The sequence below is a fragment of the Rhinolophus sinicus genome, linkage group LG04 (assembly GCF_036562045.2).
Source record: "Rhinolophus sinicus isolate RSC01 linkage group LG04, ASM3656204v1, whole genome shotgun sequence".
NCBI classification, from domain to species: Eukaryota; Metazoa; Chordata; class Mammalia; order Chiroptera; family Rhinolophidae; genus Rhinolophus; species Rhinolophus sinicus.
In genome coordinates this window covers 41,422,355-41,443,645 of record NC_133754.1, presented here as the reverse complement: position 1 = coordinate 41,443,645, position 21,291 = coordinate 41,422,355, and the positions used below count along the sequence as shown (strand labels likewise).

Below are 21,291 nucleotides of genomic sequence, written 5' to 3'. Positions count from 1 at the left end.
CTCATGTCATCCCTTATAGGGGATGAGGTTAGATAGTCTGGAAGAAAGCGTTTGATTGGAACAGGTGCTGTTGAGCACATCTTCAGAGGACCACAAGCCCGTAGGCATTCAGAGGCTCAGAAGGGGTCTTGGAAGGGACTGAGTCCTTTACAGAGCGGTGGCCACGTGGGCAGTGCTGACTAGGTTAGGATGTCAACTGCTGGTTTTAAGATTTCCTTCTTACTAGTTCCAACCAATGGTGCTTTAATCCTCTCACAGCCATGTACGTTGGGCAGCAGAAATAGTGTCTTATCCATGATTCCTCGTTTTGTTCTCACGGTTACTGTGTGTGTGTGTGTGTGTGTGTGTGTGTGTGTGTGTGTTTAAGAAGGCAATTAGGACAGTTATCCATGCACAAATAGTTGTAGATTCTTAGTGTTGGTCGTAGTATGGGAAAAGTATTGGGAAGACGTGTGGTGATAAGACAATGGGCACTATGAAGATGGAAAAGGCATGGCTTAGCTGGTGGAAGAAAAGGGAGACAGGTAGGCCAGGGATGAACCAGAGATTGCTGCAGTGCTCACAGCCTGGGAGGACACATGTGGACCCCAGAGCAGAAGGAGTGGAGGGGGCTGGGGAACATTGGGGAAGGAGCAGGACACAGCCTGCCCTGCTGCTTGGCTTATTTTGATGAGGAAAAAACAGGTAGTAGATGGAGGGGGAAGGGATGAGGAAATATTTTGACCCAATTTTAGGAATGGAGAAAAGTTGCAGAGGATTGAGGAAAGAAGATTCTAGCTTCAGAGTTGCCACTGCATTTAATTTGCTTTTTGACATAGCTCGTCTGCAGTGTGGGTGTTCTTATCTTGTACTGGATGAATCCCAGTGACCAGGCACGGAGACAACCAGACACTATCTTCGGTCATGGAGTGTCCAAGTTTTTTTGTGAGTAGTCATTGCCCTGAAGGAATTATGCTCCATGGTGAAGCAAGAGGGACCTGTGTATTAAGTGTTGTGGAAGAAGAGGGGAAGGAGACTACAACACCATTGAGAGAAGGATCCCTGGGGGCAGCTGGGTTGAGGGAGGGTTCCTTCGGCAGTAGTCTGGAATTGTTGAGTAACCCTTCAGGGATAAATTGCAATTGTCTCAGTTGTCCGTCCATGTCTAATTCCTTACTTAGGTGGTGACAGATAATTTAGGCTCTTGTGAAAGGAGGCTTGCCATCAGGTGGAAATGAAAACCTTTGCTGGTACCCATAGGGCTCAGCTTTTAAAGTTTTAGGCAGTGAAGGAAATTGGGAGGGTCTGTAAGTCAACAAAAGAAATTTGCTGAATTGAGTAATCTCGTCTGTCAAAGTTATTAGAGGCTTTCTCATGGGATCCAAATGTGATTACTTAAGAGCTCTGTTGTGGTAATGGGTGGTACCCCAAAAATAAGACCTTACCGGAAAATAAGCCCTAGCATGATTTTTTGGGATGACATCCCCTGAATGTAAGCCCTAATGTGTTTTGGAACAAACCTTAATATAAGACCCGGTCTTATTTTCGGGGAAGCACTGTATTTGTCTGGTGGGACTTTGCAGTGTTCAAAGCAACCCCAGTCATCCTCTCAGCAGCCTTGGGAGGTATTTGCTGGATGCCAATACTCAGAAGTAAGGCTAGTTCAAGGTCATACAACCAGAAAGTGGCAAAGTCTTAAACTCTAATGCAGGAGGATTTCCACCTGAAACACATTAAGCAGTATTTATTTTACTCATTAAACTTAAATATTTTGATAAAATGTACATAACGTAAAATTTACCATCTTAACCATTTTAAAGGGTACAGTTCAGTAGTGTTAAGTATTTGCACATTGTTGTGCAACCAAACTCCAGAATTCTTTTCATCTTGCTTTAATGTTTCATTAAACAGAAACTCCTCACTTATTTCCCTCCCAGCCTCTGGTAACCACCCTTTCTACGAAGGTTGGACAATTAAATTCAAGAACTTTCCACCGTGTGAATGAATGGTGGAAAGTTCGTGAACTTAATTGTCCATCCTTTTGTCTCTCTGAATTTGACCACTCTAAGTACCTCATGCAATTGGGATCATACATTATTTGTCCTTTTGTTACTGCACCATTTTACATTCCCACCAGCATTGTGCAAGGGTTCCAGTTTCTCCATATCTATCCAACACTTTTGGATGGTAGCCATTTAAATATGTGTGAGATGGTATTTCACTGTGGTTTTGATTTGCATTTCCCTAAAGATTGGTGATATTGAGCATGTTTTCCTGTGCAAGCAGAATTTTAAAGAGGGCCTTTAAAGTTCAGTATCGTCATCTGGGTTAGTTCCAGTGCTAATTTCCTGAGCGTTTTATTCAGAGAATAACCGTAGAATAAATGGCCCAGCACATTTCAAACCTGTTTAATGGTAAAGCTCACAGATTTATACTTTTGCTTTGGAAGGAAATTGAGACCTAGGATATTAAGTGACTGCCAAAGGGTCATCGAGGTGCAACATCTGGAGCTTGTAGAAATGAAGGGGGAATGGTTGAGGCCCTGAAAACTCTGGGGTCCTCAGTACCATTTCTGGGGCTGGAATCCAGTCTTCTGGCTCGTGGAATCCAGTCTTCTGGCTCGTGGACCAGGGTTCTTGAGAGGTGCCAAGCTTACCAGGGTTAGCGAAATCTGGAGTTCAGTTTCTCTTACAGCTTCCTTAACAATTTATTCATGCTCACTTATTCAACAAATGATTGAGTAACTGCTCTGTACCTGTACTGTGCTAGGGATAAAGCAGTAAACAAGAGACATGTAATCTCTGCTTTCACCGGTTATTGTCTGGCTTCAGAAATTTCCTTACGCTGTCGAAATCAGTAAAACGATGTGTGTATTAATAATCATTTAAATAGTATCCATTTATGAGTATAATGGATAATGACAGTTTATTTGAATGGGGTTTTTCTTGGAGTTCTCTATAAAGTTATAGTTTTTCCTTTCACAATTAATAACTAATTAGTAGAGATAATTTGAGATTATGTGAATATCCTTTTTCACATCAAACTTTCACTCACTGGTATTCACTTCCATTGATAATTTTCTAACTCCGTTGTTCCTTAAATGTTTATTTGCATTCTAGAATGGAAGTGCTTTCCTTCCCCTCCCCCTGCATTTATGTATAAGTAAGGATTCATGGATTCTTGTTATTTAATGGGTTATGATTCATTGACATTTATTTATTGTCGACAAAATAATTCTCCAGGTAGTCCACCACAAGAGGGTTTATTCGGGACAGAAAAAGAAACAAAACCATCACAGCAGAGTGAAGATGCACACCTCCAGCTGCGCACCTCTGGCCGGCTGCCCACATCCCAAACAGTGGCCTTTGCCAAAGATGGCCCCCCTTTTTAAATAAATCCCTCTTCCGGAAGTTGGATATATAAAGTTTTAACAGGAAGTCAGGACTAGAGAGTAACAGGGAGCCCAGCTCCACCCATAGACCTCCCAGTTCTATGGTTAGTCATCTTAAGATGCCAGTTCACTTTTATTATTATATTGATGCTCAGAGTATCCCAGACTTGTCTAGTGAGAGCCCTTCAGACTGGCTTCTCTGTCCTTTGGACATACCCTCGTGATTTCTTGAGTGTTTCCTTATTTTAAGATGCTTCAGGCCCATTTTGTACTTTCTCTGCCTGTTTTGTGTTGGTCTCATCCCTAGTGATGCCATTGCTAAGAATGCTTGGGTCACTACTCACCCGGGCCACTACTACTTGGGGCAAGTGCTCACAGACATTTTCCCTTAGGATTCAGTGTTGTGGCTGGACCGGCCCTTGTGGTCCTTAAGAATACAAGCCACATGTCAGCTATGATTAATAGGGAACTTGGAGAAAAGACAAAGTTTATGATTCACAGGTCCTGGAGGGTACATGGCATGCCTGGGGCCCCACAGGGAGGTCCTGGGGAGCTGGAGGAGAGATTGAGAAGTGTGAGGACATGCACCTGGGGTTCTGCCCTTCTGAGGTTGAGGGTGGGGTGCCTACGATTTTGCAGGTTCACTCTTCATGGTGTATTTAAAACCTAACAGTAGGAATTAAAGTGCAGGAAGGGAAAAGCAAGTGGTCAAATGGTTAGTTATCTAGGTCAAACAGTTTTCTGGAAAAGAAAAAGGGAATTTCGTAGATGGGTGGCCTGGCTTTATCTAGTCCTGTAGCCTGCTATGTGTTTGAGTTGAATGTCTTTGAAGTGGATACCTCCGCAATCAAAAGCTTAATGTCAGGCACTTACATGACAATAAAAATACTAATTGTCAGGTGTTGATACTACTATACTGCCTCAACCTTGGAGTAGTCATTTCTTCAAAGAGCCCTGGCTCCTTTACGGAAGACAAGTAGTAAACCAACATCTGGGCTCTGGAGTGTTCTTTGATAATGCTGTGTCATTGTTTTCAGGCCCTCCCAGCGGACAGGAGAGAGATGAGAGAGAGAGAGAGAGAGAGAGAGAGAGAGAGAGAGAGAGAGAGAGAGAACATTATCTAAAAGTTTAATTTTTCCCATATCTGTATAATTAAAATGTAGACTTTATTTTTTCTCTTAATTTTTAATAGGTGGCTAAATCCCTTGTTTAAAATTGGTCACAAACGGAGATTAGAAGAAGATGATATGTATTCAGTGCTTCCTGGAGATCGCTCAAAGCATCTTGGAGAAGAGTTGCAAGGGTAAGCAACAGGCAGGAAGGAGGAGGGTAAGAAAGCAAGACCTTTTAAGTGTGTGGCTAATGGTTTGGCCTTCTTTTGGGCCCTTCTGGAGCCTACTTCCCCTAACATTGCACATTCACCTCCCCTCGTTAGCCCACTTTGACAGCTGGGGGAAAAACCTGTGTTTCCCGTGCATTTGTGAGCGTGGAAGGAGCTCACTGCAATGGCCCTGGACGCTGAGATATGTCCCAGGAGGAGAAATTACTGGAGGGTTGTCATACTCCTGTCTGCCTTCTTGGGCTGCCCACGGTGCTGTAAATCCAGCAGAGCTTGGCAGTAACTTGTTTCCTGAGATGGGGATTCTTTCCTTCCAGGCCTGTTTTTCAGATATTGCACCACACATCTTGCAGGAGCCCTGCAAACAATTAGCCAGCATTTATGGGACGGCCATGAAATGCCCTGTAATAAACACTTATGTTTCACTTTGCCAGCTCACCCGGGTTGCCCTATGGCAGGGCGTGCTTTTCTTCACTGTGCTTTGTTTCTCATTGCAGGTACTGGGATAAAGAAGTTTTGAGAGCTGAGAAAAACTCACAGAAGCCTTCTTTAACAAAAGCAATCATAAAGTGTTACTGGAAACCCTATGTAGTTCTGGGAATTTTTACGTTGATTGAGGTAAAAGCTTTTTTTTTTTTTTTTTAAATTAGTTTCAAGTGTACAAAACAATGTACTAGACATTTACACCCCTACAAAGTGATAACCCTCATTCCCCAATCTACTACCCCTCTGGCATCGTATATAGCTATTACAATTCCATTGACTCTATTGCCTATGCTGTACTCCACATCCTGTGACCTATCTATCTATCTATCTATCTATCTATCTATCTATCTATCTATCTATCTATCTATCTACACACACACACACACACACACACACACACACACACACACACACACATATATATATAATATTATAGTTGACATTCAATATTGTTCAGCTTCACGTGTAAAGCACAGTGGTCAGTCATCTATTACCATCCATGAAATGGTCTTCCTAATAAGACAAGTGCCCATCTGATTCCCTACAAAATCTTTACAACATTATTGATTATAGTAACCATCAGTTTTTTCTCTGTATCTCTGAGACTATTTCTGTTTAGTTTGGTTGCTTACTCTGTTCTTTAGATTCCAGATATAAGTGAGATCATATGGTATTTGTTTTTCTCCGTCTGACTTATTTCACTTCGCATAACATTCTCGAGGTCCATCCATATCATTGCAAATGGTAGGATTTCATTCTTCTTTATGGCCGAGTAATAGTCCATTGTATAAATGTACCACAGTTTCTTAATCCAGTTGTCTACTGATGGGCATTTCGATCATTTCCATGTTTTGGCTATTGTGAATAGCACTGCAATAAACATAGGGGTGTATATATTTTTTCGAATTAGCATTTTGGATTTTTCTGGATAGGTACCTAAGAGTGGAATTGCTGGGTCGTAAGGTAATGCCATCTTCAATTTTTTGAGATACCTCCAACTGATTCCCATAGTGGCTGCACCAATCTGCAATTCCACCAAGCGTGCACAAGGGTTCCCTTTTCTCCACTTCCTTGCCAGCATTTGTTGTTTGTTGATTTATTAATGATAGCCATTCTGACCGGAGTGAGGTGGTATCTTATTGTGGTTTTTATTTGCATTTCTCTAATGGTTAATGAGGTTGAGCATTTCTTCATGTGTCTGTTTGCCATCTGTATGTCCTCTTCAGGAAAATGTCTCTTTCGTGTCCTCTGCTCATTTCTAAATTGGATTGTTTGTTTTTTTGGTGTTGAGTTGAATGAGTTTTTTTTAAATAGATTTTGCATATTAACCCCTTATCAGATGTATTATTGACAAATATCTTCTCCCATTCAGTAGGATCCCTTTTTGTTTTATTGATGGTTTCCTTTGCCGTGAAAAACCTTTTTAGTTTGATGTAATCCCATATGTATATTTTTTCTTTTACTTCCCTTGCCCGACGGGATATATCAGTAAAAATATTACTAAGGGTAATGTCTGCAAATTTACTTCCTACGTTTTCTTCTAGGCGTTTTATGATTTCGGATCTTACGTTTAAGTCTAATCCATTTTGAATTCATTCTCATTCATGGCGTAAGGAGGTGGTCCAGCTTCAATTTTTTGCATGTGTCTGTCCAATTTTCCCCATCACCATTTATTGAATAGACTGTCTTTACCCCAATACAAGTTCTTGCTTCCCTTGTCGTAGATTAAATGACCATATAGGTATGGATTGATTTCTAGGCTCTCTATTCTGTTCCATTGATCTTTGTGTCTGCTTTTATGCCAGTACCATGCTGGTTTGATTACTATAGCCTCGTAGTATGATTTGGTGTCAGGTAGCATAATAACTCCCACTTTGTTCTTATTTCTCAAGATTGCCATGGATATTCAGGGTCTTTTATGGTTCCGTTATAAATTTTAGGATTATATGCTCTATTTCTATGAAAAATTTCATTGGTAGTTTGATGGATATTGTGTTGAATATATATTCCCGTAGGTAGTATGGACATTTTAACTATATTAATTCTTCCTATCCATGAGCATGATATGTGTTTCCATTTATTTGTATTTTCTTTAATTACTCTCTTCAGTGTCTTGTAATTTTCTGAGTGCAGATCTTTTACTTCTTTGGTTAAATTTATTCCTAAATATTTTATTGTTTTAGCAGCAATTGTAAGTGGGATTGTTTTCTTATTTTCTCTTTCTGATAGTTTATTATTGGTGTATAGAAATGCAACTGATTTCTGAATATTAATTTTGTATTCTGCTACAATATTAATTTTGTATCCTGCTAAATTCATTTATCAGTTCTAATAGTTTTTTGGTGGAGTCTTTGGTGTTCTCTCTATATAGTATCATATCATCTGCATGTAATGACAATTTACTCCCTCCTTTCCAATTTGGATACCTTTTATTGCTTTTTCTTGTCTGATTGCTGTGGCTAGAAGAACTTCCAGCACTACGTTGAATAGAAGTGGAGAAAGTGGGCAACCTTGTCTTGTTCCTGATCTTAAGGGGAATGGTTTTAGCTTTTCCCCATTGAGTATGATGTTAGCTGTGGGTTTATCATATATGGCCTTTATTATGTTGAGATACGATCTCTCTAGTCACACTTTGCTAAGAGTCTTTATCATAAATTGCTGCTGGATTTTGTCAAATGCTTTTTCTGCATCTATTGATATGACCATATGATTTTTAGGTTTCGTTTTGTTAATGTGGTGTATCACATTAATTGATTTGTGGATATTGAATCAACCTTGCACACCAGGAATGAATCACACTTGATCATGGTGTATGATCTTTTTAATGTATTGCTGACTTTGGTTTGCTAGTATTTGTTGAGGATTTTTGCATCTGTGTTTATTAGGGATATTGGCCTGTAGTTTCCTTTTTTTGTAATGTCTTTGTCTGTTTTTGGGGTCAGGTTGATAGTGGCCTCATAGAAAGAGTTTGGGAGCCTTCTCTCTTTTTAGATTTTTTGGAATAGTTTGAAGAGAATAGGTGATAATTCTTTTTTGAATGTTTGGTAAAATTGACCTGTAAAGCCATCTGGTCCAGGGCTTTTGTTTGTTGGGAACTTGTTTACTGATTCAATTTCACTAGTAGTAATCAATGTGTTCAGATTTTCCATTTCTTCTTGATTCAGCCTTGGAAGGTTATATGTTTCCAGAAAATTATCCATTTCTTCCACATTGTCTTATTTGTTGGTGTATAGTTGCTTGTAGTATTTTCTTAAAATATTTTGTATTTCTGTGGTGTCTGTTGTCACTTCTCCTCTTTCATTTCTGATTTTATTAATTTGGGTAGTCTCTTTTTCTTGATGAGTCTGGCTAAAGGTTCGTCAATTTTGTTTACCTTTTCAAAAAACCTGCTCTTGGCTTCATCTTTCGTATTCTTTTTTTTTGCTCTCTATTTTGTTATTTCTGTGCTGATCTTTATTATTTCCTTCCTTGTACTCCCTTTGCGCTTATTTTGCTATTCTTTTTCCAGTTCCCTTAGATGTAATGATAGGCTGTTGATTTCAGATTTTTCTAGTTTCTTTAGGTAGGCCTGCATTGCTATGAATTTCCCTGTTAGGACTGCTTTTGCTGCATCCCATAGATTTTGGGTTGTTTTCATTTTTGTTTGTCTCGAGGTATCTTTTAATTTCTTCCTTGAGCTAATTGTTGACCCATTCATTATTTAGTAACATTTTATTCAGCCTCCATGTATTTGTGTGTTTTCCAGTTTTTTTCTTGTAATTGATTTCTAATTTCATAGCACTGTGGTTGGAGAAGATGCTTGATGTGATTTCAGTTTTCGTAAATTTACTGAGACTTGTTTTGTGGCCTAACATGTGGTCTATCTTGGAAAATGTACCATGTGTGCTTGAGAAGAATGTATATTCTGCAGCTTTGGGGGTAAAATGCTCTAAAAAATATCAATTAAATCCAACTGGTCTAATTAAGGCCACTGTTTCCATATTGATTTTCAGTCTGGAGGATCTGTCCCTTGTTGTCATAGGTGTGTTGAAGTCTCCTACTATGATAGTGTTACTGTTGATCTCTGTCATTATGTCAGTCAATACCTGTTTTATATATTTAGGTGCTCCTATGTTGGGTGCATAGATGTTTACTAGGGTTATGTCCTCTTTTGGGATCGATCCCTTTATTATTATGTAATACCCTTCTTTGTCTTTTATTATAGTCTTCATTTTATAGTCTATTTTGTCCAATATAAGTATTGCTACTCCAACTTTTTTCTCATTTCCATTTGCATGAAATATCTTTTTCCATTCCTTTACTTTCAGCCTGTGTGTGTCTGTTAATCTGAGGTGAGTCTCTTGTATACAGCATATGTATGGGTCTTGTTTTTTTATCCACTCAGCCACCTTATGTCTTTTGATTGGAGCATTTAATCCACTTAACATTTAAAGTGATTATTGGTAGGTACATAGTCATTGTCATTTTGTTATTCGTACTTCTGGTCTTTGTTAGTTTGTTTTCATCTTTCTTCTGCTTAAAGAAGCCTTTTTAACATTTCTTGCAATAATGGTTTGGTGGTAATGAATTCCTTTAGCTTATTTTCTGGGAAGCTCTTTATCTCTCCTTCAATTTTAAATGATAGCCTTGCTGGATAGAGCAATCTAGGTTGTAGGGCTTTGTTTTTCATCACTTTGAATGTTTTCTGCCACTCCCTTCTGGCCTGCAAAGGTTCTGTAGAAAAGTCAGCTGATAGTCTTATGGGAACTCCCTTGTAAGTAACTCGCTGTCTATCTCTTGGTGCTTTTAGGATTCTCTCTTTGTCTTTAACCTTTGCCATTTTAACTGTGATGTGTCTAGGTGTGGGCCTGTTTGGGTTCATCTTGTTTGGAGCTCTCTGCGCTTCTTAGGCTTGTATGTCGATTTCCTTCATCAGGTTAAGGAAGCTTTTGATCATTATGTCTTCAAATATGTTCTCAATCCCTTGCTCCCTCTCTTCTACTTCTGGTATTCCTATGATGCGCATGTTGTTGCACTTGATGTTGTCCCACAGGTCACTTAAACTATTTTCATTTGTTTTGATTCTTTTTTCTTTTTGTTGTTCCAGTTGGGTGGATTTTGCTTTCGTCTTCTAAATCCCTGATTCGATCCTCTGCTTCATCTAATCTGGTGATTCCTTCTAGTATATTCTTCACTGCAGTTATTGTATTCTTTATTTCTGACTTCATTGATTTGAATGGTTTCTATATCCTTCTTTATGCTTGCTATCTCTTTGTTGAAATTCTCACTAAGTTCTTTCATCATTCTCATCAACATTATTTTAAACTCTGTAACTGGTAGTTTGATTGCTTGCATTTCATTTAGTCCCATTTCTGGAGGTTTCTTCTGTTCTTTTATTTGGGACGTGTTTCTTTGTTTCCTCATTCTGCCTGTCACTTTTTGTGTGTTTCTATTGTATTAGGTAGATCACCTATGTCTCTCTGTCTTCGTTGGTTGACCTTATGAAGTATGTGACCTTTGTAGTCAACTTGCTCAGTTTCCCTAATCTCCGGTGCCTGTGTTCCACAGGTGTCCCTTGTGTTGTGGTTGTTCTCCTTTTGTAGTGGAGCCTTGATTGCTTTTGGCTTGTTAGTGGGTGAGATTGGCTCCCGGGCTGAGGAGCCTTGAAGACTGGTAATACCCACAGTGTGTGAGCTGTTGTGTGAGGGCTGACCCCTCAGTGGAGGCTTTGCCCTGCAGGCTCTTGTGCCTGTTGAGAATTCCCTTTGGGTGTGTCACTTGTGGGTTAAGTCATGTAATGGTGTGGTTTGGTCTGAAGCTGGCCTCCGGATGTGTTGATTCTTGTGTCTCTTGGGCGGGGCTGTTGTGCAGGGCAATTTCAGAATAAAACAAACAAGCAAGCACAGCAAAAAAAACAAATTCACTCATATCAACAATCAGTGCAAACAAAAATATCAAAAATACAAAAAAACAAAACAAAAGAAAAACAACAAAAAACCATATGGAAAAACAGCAAAAAGAAGGAAAAGTAGAGCAAGGAAAAGAAAAAAGAAAAGAAGGCAAAAAAAGAAGGAAAAGAAACATATATATCTAAAAATGATAATAAAATAAAAAACAGTGCCTGTCTTGGCTTATGCCCACCAGCTATCTCCGGGTTGTCCTCTGCTGTAGAAAATCTCCTCTGTGTCTTGTGAAGGCGGAGCCAGCCACCTGGCACCCAGAGTACCCCTGCCAATGCAGTTCTAGGTGGGCGGGGCTATGCGGTATGGTTGGTAGTTTTTACAAAGTCAGTGCAGTTTCTGCTCTTGCCTGCACAAGAGCGCTCTGAGAACACCATAGCTGGCCACCTGAAGGTGGGTTTCTCTGTGATCAGGTCACCTGGGTCTTTGAGCACTTCTTCCATTAGGTGATGTGAAGGGCATGAGATTTCTGAGCTTCTTAAAGCCCAGAGCTGCCTCTGCAACCCACTGCTAAGACCTGCATATGTCTCAGCAGCTCTAATTGTCCAGCCAGGAGCCACCCAGAAAAGGTGGGGGCTGGGTAGGCAGGTGCTTTTGTCTCCCTGGCCAGCCCAGCAGTATCACACTTGTCCCAGCCTCTTCCCCAACGTGAGCCTCAGTTGTCAAACCAATTTTTCCAGTTTTTGAGGGCCGCAGTTCTTCTGTAATCTGACACTATTCCTTCCACTTCTGGGACCTGCTCAAAACTCTGGAAGGGTGGGAGTGGGGAGAGCTCTGGGAGGATGGGGGGAGTCATCCAGGCACTGTGCTTTTTCCGTTTTCTGCTTGATTGTGAGAGCCGCAGTTCTCAGCTAAGGGCTCTGCCTTGAATGCTGGGCACCACCATCCTCTATGCTGATCCCTTGGCAGGACTGTGGGGCGCAGGGAGCGAGCCCACAGCCTGGCTGTGTGATCTCCGGTCTGCGTCCTGGGCCCCCGCAGCTCTGCAGCTGTGGGCTGCGTCTCCCCACTTGCCCTTTCCTCTCCACCCCCCCGCCCCCACACACACCATTTGCCCACCTTCAGGTAGTCTCATGCATGTCTTTTAGCTGTTCTGTGTGATGAGAAGACAGTCCTTGGATGGATTATAGATGTTCAGTTTGTGGTAAGTTCCAGGGGAGATTTCAAGAGGCCCCCCTCACACCGCCACTTCTGTGACGTGGCGGTAAAAGCTTTTACCTACAGTGACTTGTCTTACTGTATATGTGGATCGGTAGTGAGATGGAGGGGACTGCTGGGGTCGGGCAAGTGTTTAAGGCCTGAGGATAAAACATGTCTAGGAAACATGATGTAGCTCAGCGGTTGTATTCACTGTTAGAATGGCTGAATACTGAAATGACTGGACCTTGGGGATTACTATTTTTCTTTTAACCAATTAAAATAGAGTATTGTGGGAGGACAGTACTGAAAAGAAAAGACATGTTATACCATATTAGGACATTGTTGGTACTCGTAAATATTATAAGTGCTATATGTGATCCTTGACCAAAAGATCCCACAACATCAAGGAATATGTACCGTGTGGTTTGAAGGAAGTAAATTTGGATTAGAGCCCAGAGTAACGTAAGACATTTTGCAGGTGCTCAAATAATTATTAACTTGACCAGGCCAAATCTGATGCATTCTTTCCAAAGTAGGTATTGTCACCTTTCCGCTTCCAGGGAAACAGAACCCAGGGCCCTGTGTCAGGGCTCGAGCTGGCCAGAGCACACATGTATGTCTCCAGTCTACCCACTTTGAGTGGGCTGGGGACCACGAGCCAAAGCCCTCTCTTTGGAGGAGCTCTGGCTTCATCATGAATTCTGGAGAATATGCACCACCCATTCTGGTTTCTTGTCCCTGGTTGTTGGAATACATTGCTGGTTGGAAGGTGGAGTTTGGTAGTCTGGTTTTGCAGAGTATCAGAGAGGACAGGCGATAGAGAATCAAAGACAGAAAGCTAATGACCTCCATGACCCTGAAGGGCCTTGGTCGTGGTCCTCCAGTAAGACACAGTTCTCCTTGGGAACCTAGTGCCAGTTAGCCTGCCTGTTCTGGGTAGGTCCTGAAAATCTGCCCGGATGGCTCGTGCTCCCTGTGGTAACTTAGTGCTACCTTAGGGACATTGGTAGCCCTGTCCATGTATGAGATTAGTGGAGATGGAAGTTGCAGTTGCTGTGAAAGGGTTGATTTAGCTTCAGAAGGGCGGTGAGTTGTCATAGTACATTTTGTTGGGGTGAGATGGGTAGGCCAGTTGATTTGTATGTTAAAAGGCTCTTGTATTGGAGGGCACTGTGGGCAGTGGGTAGCTAGTTAGGTGAATTCTGTCCTACACAACAGGAGAAAAACAGGGAATCTGTTAGCTAACAGATAGTCCTGGGAGATTGAAGTTCTTGTTGGTGACAAAGGTGGGTTGGCCAGTGTGCCAGAGACAGAGGGTGGGGACAGGTATATGGACAGAGTGCCTTTTTTGAGAGGGCACCAACCACCACCTGGGTCCTGCTGTGGCCTTGTGAAGGGCAGGGTAGAGATGTAAACCAGTGGGACTGACTCAAGGGTGGGAGAGGATGCAGGAGAGGATGTCCAGCCTGTCTTTGTCCTGTGCACAGGTGTCCCAATGATACTGTTTCTACATTGTTACAATAAGTCTCAGTTTAAAATAAGCAGGGTGGCAAGCTGGTGTCATTGTGGCCTGAGTATGTAGCATTTCCTGACAAAATGTGTTTGCTGACCTCACAGAGCAGAGCTCTCATGACTTTTGCTTGCCAGGAATCCTTGGTATGTGCCTGTGGCCCATGCCAGGTGCCTGGTAGTGGGTAGACAGGGATGAGTGGCCTCAGGCTTAGTGTGGGATCGTATCTTGGAGCAGGGCTCGGTATTGTCTTTGGTTCTCTACTTTCCGTTTGCTACCAGGTGCTGAAGAAGCTGAAGACAGGCAGATCTCAAAGAGTGGCCCATGTTGCTGGATTTAAACTGAGCTGGTTTTCCTCGCTGTCATGGACTGCTGGCTCCTTGGGGTGGGGTCTCACCCCAGGTAGTGACTAGATTTCAAAATGAGCTTTGGGTCTTTGCTGGGAAAGATTGGGGAGAAGTAGACACAGAAGCCACAGGAGCTGGGGTTCTTCCTGATAAAGGACTGGCTCCACTCTAGTGCTGGGATTTCAAAGTTGTCCAGCCCTGGTAATACTTATTTCTGGGCCATCCAGGATGGCTAAGATTGGGGGGCTGAATGATGGTATAGCCTGTAGAGCGCTGGCCTGTCTTTTAGGAGGTTAGTTAGTCATGGCCAAAAAGTGGGGAATAGAGTACCTGGACGACATGGGGGCTCACACTCAGTAGTATTAGTATTACTATTAGTATGAGTAGCAGCAGCAGTAGAGGGATACTCAGCAGTAGTAGTAATAGTAATAGTAGTAATAGTAGTACTCCTCAGTAGTAATAATAGCAATAGTCGTCGTGGTTCATACTCAGTGGCAGTAGTAGAAGTCCTAGTTGAAGTTTCAGTGGGGGCTCATACCTGGTGGTACTGTGGATGGGAGCCTTAGCAGCACTATTAGTGTAGTAAGGATAGGAAGTACCTGAAAAATGTGTATCACGAGCTACTGGAAGCACTTTACATGTAATAGTATCTTATTTCTTTGGCCAACTCAAACGAAATGGAAAGTATTATTATTATCATTCCCATTTTAGAAAAGAGGACACACAGTGACACGTAGTTAAATATTGTGCTCAGGGTCACTCGAAACATTAAGGACAGATTTGAGATTCCACCTTGGGCACTCGGACTTACGAGCCTGGCCATCTCTATGACTGGCAGCTCGTCCTGTGTCTTCAGGGTGTCAGACACATGCATCTTGACCTTGGCCTAGGAATAAGAAGTAAGATTCTAAGAACTGCCTGGAGCAGGAAGACGGATTGGGGATTGTAAATTGGGGTCGGGTCCAGGTGGCCACGTCCCCTGGGTCCTGGAAGTGCCACTGGTGTTGACATTAGCAGCATGGTGCCTTCTGTTGGGCAAGGAGACTTACAGAAAGCCACCTTCATTCAGTACTATCTCCAAGTGGGTACAGTTGTGGCTACCCTGGTGACCTAAGTTCTTAAACATCCATTCGCACGCTTAAGACACCATTTCAGATTGGCTCCTGGAGACAGACCAGGGAGAGGCAGTGGTTTTGCACGGGACTCAGGTGATCTGGGCAGACGCCAACTTCTCTGCGTTGTTACTTAGCCAGAGCACCTGGTTCCCTGCTGCGAGCTGGTGTCTCTGTGAAGCTCGGAGTGGATGTGCTTGTGCTCAACGAGGATGGGCACCCAGGTCAGTCCCTAGAGTGGGGAGCAGGTCTCCTGTTCCGATGCCTGAACACACTTTCCCGTTCTCAGGGTGTGCACCAGGTCCGGGGTATAATGGTGACAGCTGGGTGTGACCCGACACTGCTGGTAGCAGACAAATCAGATGTGAGGAGGAGGTGGGCTTTTTCCCAGGAAGGTGCTTGCTGCTCGTGCTGTGTTCAGGCCCGTATCTGGGTGGTTTATGGTATAAAATTAGACAATGGCCTAGATTCCCTGGACGAGCATATCATGCTCACTCTCTGGATGGCATAACTCTCAGTTCTAATGTGTTGAAGTTCAGGGACCTCTAAGGGTCATTAGGGCTCAACTGGAGGTAAACCTTGACTTTTTTTTTCTGGCAGCCAAAAGAAGCCTGAAATCCAATACAGTTACTCTTGTTTTCCTAGGCTTGCCTGTTAACACTGCTGTTTTGGAGAAGTTAAGAGAGAAATGATTTCTTAAGGTAAAATTAGTAAGGATCTGTTACATGTCAATCATTTTAGGTGGTTTTTTGGGTTTTCAGTCATTAAAACTCGTCGCTGAGTTAGATGGGATGAAGTTAGTTTAGTGATTGGGCAGCTTCCCATTTTGTGATCTTGTATCTATGCTGCTTATTGGTCTATGTATTTTGGATAGTGGACGATCTGAACTCAACCTAGGATTTTCTAAAAAGCTCAGGTTCGTGGATTATCCATGATTTCCAAGCAGTGTTCTGTTACCAACCAAAGTGTGGGCAGGGGCTTCCCTGGGCACTCCTGGCAGCACCAGCTGGAAGAGGCAAGGTGACACCAGTCCAGAGCGAGGCTTTTGAGATTGAGATTTCAAAGTAGTGAAAACCTCTGTCCTATGAAAATTGAGGAATGGTTGTCATGCTGGGAGAAACCAGTACCAGGCTGGTGATGAATGCGGTGCTTGTGCAGGCCAACACTAATTGGAAGGGAACAGCCAGTAAGTGCCCAGCACGCCTGGCTGCTGTGTGCTCCTCCACAGGGACTGTGGGGGAAGGGCGGGTGGCAAGTCTCTGCTGGCCCAGAGCCCTCAGGGTGGAGAGATAGAGCCTCAAGCCTCTTGAAGGGCCAATCATTGACAGAGGCCACCTTCCCAGTCACAGGGCCTTTTCTTTGAGAGATGAGGTCCCTGTCTGCTGGTGTGTTAGTGGGGTGTACCCATTGAGACTGTGTGGGTTTTCCATGTCCTTTTGAGGGGGGAGGAGTGGACTGGGGTTAGGTCCTATTCCAGTGGCCGTTAGAAATGGCCCAGGTGGCTGCCGGCCTTGTCCATGACTTGGCCTTGGTCTGAGGCCACTTTTGCTGATTGTCTTTGGTCCATGGGGAGGCTGTAGGAAGGCAAATGTTTGTGTAAATCTTCATGTTGGAACTCAGCTGATGAGCAAGAAGTGAACAGACAAAACTCGCTGAATAGAGTTTGTGCCTTGATTTAGGGCTGATTCCTGGACAGCTGTACTGGGCCTTTGCATTTATTTCCCAGCTCTTTCTTCCAAGTGTCCTTCACTTCCGCTCAACCCAGGAGGCTGAGGAGTGGCTGCTGAAGAAACTGGGCTAGGAGCACCCACTGAGGAGTACACAGCAAAGGAGAGCTGGAGGAAGCATCTAGGAAAGTGTGCAGGAGACCTGCAGAGCCGGCCTGCTGGTTCTCAGCACGGAGATGAGCGTAGTAATAGCGACAGTGATGACTGAGCCATCAATAAGGGTAATGCTTCCCAGTCCATTTGATTTAAGAAGTTCAGGAATTAGGTGACTCATTTTAAAAGGATTGCATCCACAATGGTTAAAAAAAAAAAGTCTGCTTAGAAGTGAAACTTGTAATTACTGTCTAGAAAAGTTGGCTTTTAGGACTGACGTCTGTCAAGATTTTTTGTTCTGCCATGATCTCCTGTAAATAACAGTGAGCTTCCAAACCCTTTGTGAAACCAGCCTCTGCCATTAAGAATGGAATAAGTTTCTTCCCAGAACTTCTGTATAATAAAAGTGATCATAGCTTAAGCTTATTTTCATGCTGATGTCTTCTGAGCACTTTTTGCTGTCATAGCTACCGTGTTTCCCTGAAAATAAGACCTAGCCAGACAATCAGCTCTAATGCGTCTTTTGGAGCAAAAATTAATACAAGACCTGGTCTTGTCTTATATTATATTATGTTATACCCGGTATTATATTATGTTATACCCAGTCTTATATTATATAAGACCAGGTCTTATAGTATATTATAGTATATTATATAAGACCGGGTCTTATATTAAGTTTTGCTCCAAGAGACATATTAGAGCTGATTGGCTAGGTCCTATTTTCAGGAAAACACGGTAGTTTAGCTGTCCTAGGACTTGAGACAAGGCAGGTGTTTCCAAGGATAAGGATGTGACAGGCTTAGGGTCATGTGGCTTGCAAGTGGCACACCTGTTTTCTGAAGCAAAACATTTTGATTCCTACTTGGCATTCTGTCCTGATGCTTTCTCTCCTGCCACAGCCCCCACTGACTGGTCAGAGAGCCAAGACTAAGTGTTTTTTTCCATCAACAGCTCTGTGCTCCTCTGTCAACTGCTTCATGCATTGTTTTTTGTTTTCGTATATGTTTTTAAGAATATTTCAAAAATACAAAAATAGAATAGGATTGAAGGGTAGCAGAGTATGCTACCCCAGAATATGCATCTTTGGTATAAAGATTATTTTGAGCTGATTGTTTTGAGAAATGGTAGACACTGGAGAAGCTCTGAAAACATGGTAGAAGTTAACTCTTCGGTAAGGAACATTTGCGTTTATAAAGGAAATCTCCATTTGTAAGTGTCCCCGTCTCTGTACCAAGAGAAGGATGGTTTTAAATCACTAGCGAATCTTATCAATGGAGAAGTCTTTCAGAAGACTTAAATCTGAGCAACAAACCGTACCCTTCTTTACCCTGCTTTTCCTATCAAACCAGTAGTTTGTAGGGTGGAGTGGCCATTTGCCAGGGAGGGGCAAGTTTTTGTGTCTCTTTGCTGGGAAGAAAAATACTTTCCCCTAGTCTAATTCAGGAGGTAAGCCCAATGACTCCCAACTCATGGATGTAGGATTTTTAATTTTTGCCTTGGGTTGTAGCAAGCACTTGCAATGTATGGCTGATCAAGAGCCACTGATGACGTTATTTTTTAGCTTGGCTTCTGTCGTGCTTAATTTTTTTTTTTTAATTATTAAATTATGCTTAATTTTTGACTCCAGGGAGGCAGTACTTCGGGGCACATCCCAGCTTTGAGGGGGTGGAGACATATTAAAGCAACACCCCCTGGGCCTGAGAACTTCCCAAGCCTGGTTCCTTTAATACTTTAATAAAACTTCCTTTTTAATATTCCAAAAGAAGCTGGACTCTGTTTTCTTGATCTACAGACGTGTTGAATTTGGGTTGGGAATGATTGGAAGTTCTTCCCTTTTGATCTGTGTTTGTGTCAATATCTCATAAAGGCTCTTAAAGCAGAAGAAGGTGGCAAGAGTGTGCGTCCCGTAAATTCTTGACTTTCTTTTGGGCTGGGACATTGAGAGCACAGAGAAAACGGGCTATTCATATGTAAGCAAATTCCTTACCCTTCTTTTGCCACTTTTTTCCTTATTCTCTTAGGCCAAGACTTACTGGATATTTTGCCAAATGCATTCTAAAGCACTGGTTGTAATATTTATTACCATCCACAGTGTACCAACCACCACATACTAAAGCTTTATTGTCTTTGAACTAACTTACAATTTTGGCTTCAAGTTAAAACTACTATGTGCTTGTCATAAAGAAGAAGTAGTTCTAATTTTTTCTTTTAGATCAGTGATGAATGTAGCTTGATCATAATGCCTTTTCTATATGCTAATAATGAAAGTGATGCTATGTTAAGGAAAACTGGTAAACTGGTCTGACTTTCATGTGTAATTTAGGCTTTTTTTTTTTCTTTTTTTTTTTTCAGGAAGGCATCAAAGTAATCCAGCCCTTATTTTTGGGAAAGATTATTGCTTATTTTGAAAACTATGATCCCACGGATTCTGTGGCTCTGCACGAAGCCTACATCTATGCCACGTTGCTGACTACTTTCACGCTTATTTTTGCCGTACTGCACCATCTCTACTTCTATCACGTCCAGTGTGCTGGGATGAGGTTAAGAGTAGCCATGTGCCATATGATTTACCGCAAGGTAAGTGTCATTTGGTATCAAAATGGGCGCCTCACCTAAAGCATCAGAAACCTTTCCAGAAAATTCTACGTTACCTAATAGTTTTATAAATAGAACCATTTAAACTTTACTTGAGAAGCTTGCTATTTGCATCAGGCTAATTTTTTTTTCTCTTTAAGCAAACTTTACCAATGTATAATGAGTTTTCTATTGAGATCATGTCAAGGCGGCCTTTGATAACATTTGGCCACAGGCCGTTGCAAAATACTAAATTTATATTGGAATCGAATTAAAACATAAGTATCAAAAAATAACTATCAAATTGATTTAGGCATGAAAAATTTTCAGTGTTATCATGCCTAAATCTGATAGGTATATTTATAGAAGTTTTGTTGGTTGTTCATTGAAACCTTAATTTACATCAAAGTTGTATTTAAAAGTGACCTTCAGAGATTGGATCTATAAAACTAAATCTAGGAGAAAGAATTGTCTTTGAGAAAGGGAATGATGATAATTTTTAAATGACCATTTAATTATGTTACATATAATTTTGTTAACTAAAGGAAAATATAAATGGAAGCCAAATACATTCACTCACTATATTCTATAGTTATGGTTATTTTTAATAATATTAAAAAATTGGATAGTTGGGATAAAGCTTTAAGTTTTACATTGTTTTTAGTAATTTTAGAGAGAACTTATGGCTTCATCTATTGTATGTTGCTTTTCATTCAAGTTATTATACCATACCGTGTTTCCCCCAAAATAAGACCTAGCTGGACCTTCATCTCTAAGGCATCTTTTGGAGCAAAAATTAATATAAGACCCAGTCTTATTTTACTATAATATAAGACCGGGTCTTACCTAACATAATATAATATAAGACCGGGTCTTATATTAATTTTTGCTCCAAAAGATGCATTAGAGCTGAAGGTCCGGCTGGGTCTTATTTTTGGGGAAACACGGTACTTCCTTTTCCTTTAGCGTGAAAGGTAGCAATTGTAGTGATAAGACTGATTTGATGGGTTCATTGTTTTTGTATTGAGAAATGCCATACAATTATCCCCTATTTTACCATGTTCTTAACTACTAATAAAAGGAGTAAGGATTTCAAGTGTTTTTACAAAGGAGTTGCCACATGTATACCCTGTTTTCCCGAAAATAAGACCTAGCTGGACAATCAGCTCTAACGCGTCTTTTGGAGCGAAAATTAATACAAGACCCCGCTGTTATATTATATTATATTTTACACTATATTTCACATCACATCACATCACATCACATCACATCACATCACATCACATCACATATCATATACTGGTCTTATATTAAAGTAAAATAAGACCAGGTCTTATATTAATTTTTGCTCCAAAAGACGCATTAGAGGTGATTGTCCGGCTAGGTCTTATTTTCGGGCAAACACGGTAGCAGTGTCAGGAGCTGAAGAGCTCTTTATAAACTTGATCCTGGATATCTCATTGCCTTGGGCTGTTTGCTTTAAAAAAAAACACAAAACAATAACAAAAACCCCTCATTTAATTGTATACTTGAAATTTGCTGAGAGAGCAGATCTTAACTGTTCCCAACACACACACACACACACACACACACACAATATGAAGAGATGGATATGATAATTAGCTTGACTATGGTAATCATTTCCCAGTGTATA

At 41.5% G+C, this 21,291-nt stretch overlaps 1 protein-coding gene across 4 annotated transcripts in view; it reads left to right on the top strand.

The window, feature by feature from the left end:
* Positions 1-21,291, top strand: part of ABCC4 (ATP binding cassette subfamily C member 4 (PEL blood group)) — a 245,202-nt gene that overhangs the window by 39,651 nt on the left and 184,260 nt on the right. For all 4 annotated transcript variants that reach the window (XM_019737179.2, XM_074329431.1, XM_074329430.1 and 1 more), the window contains 3 exons: positions 4,563-4,673; positions 5,207-5,327; positions 19,416-19,640. In XM_019737179.2, coding sequence (XP_019592738.2) covers positions 4,563-4,673; positions 5,207-5,327; positions 19,416-19,640 — 457 coding nt within the window. The remainder of the gene's footprint in view (positions 1-4,562; positions 4,674-5,206; positions 5,328-19,415; positions 19,641-21,291) is intronic.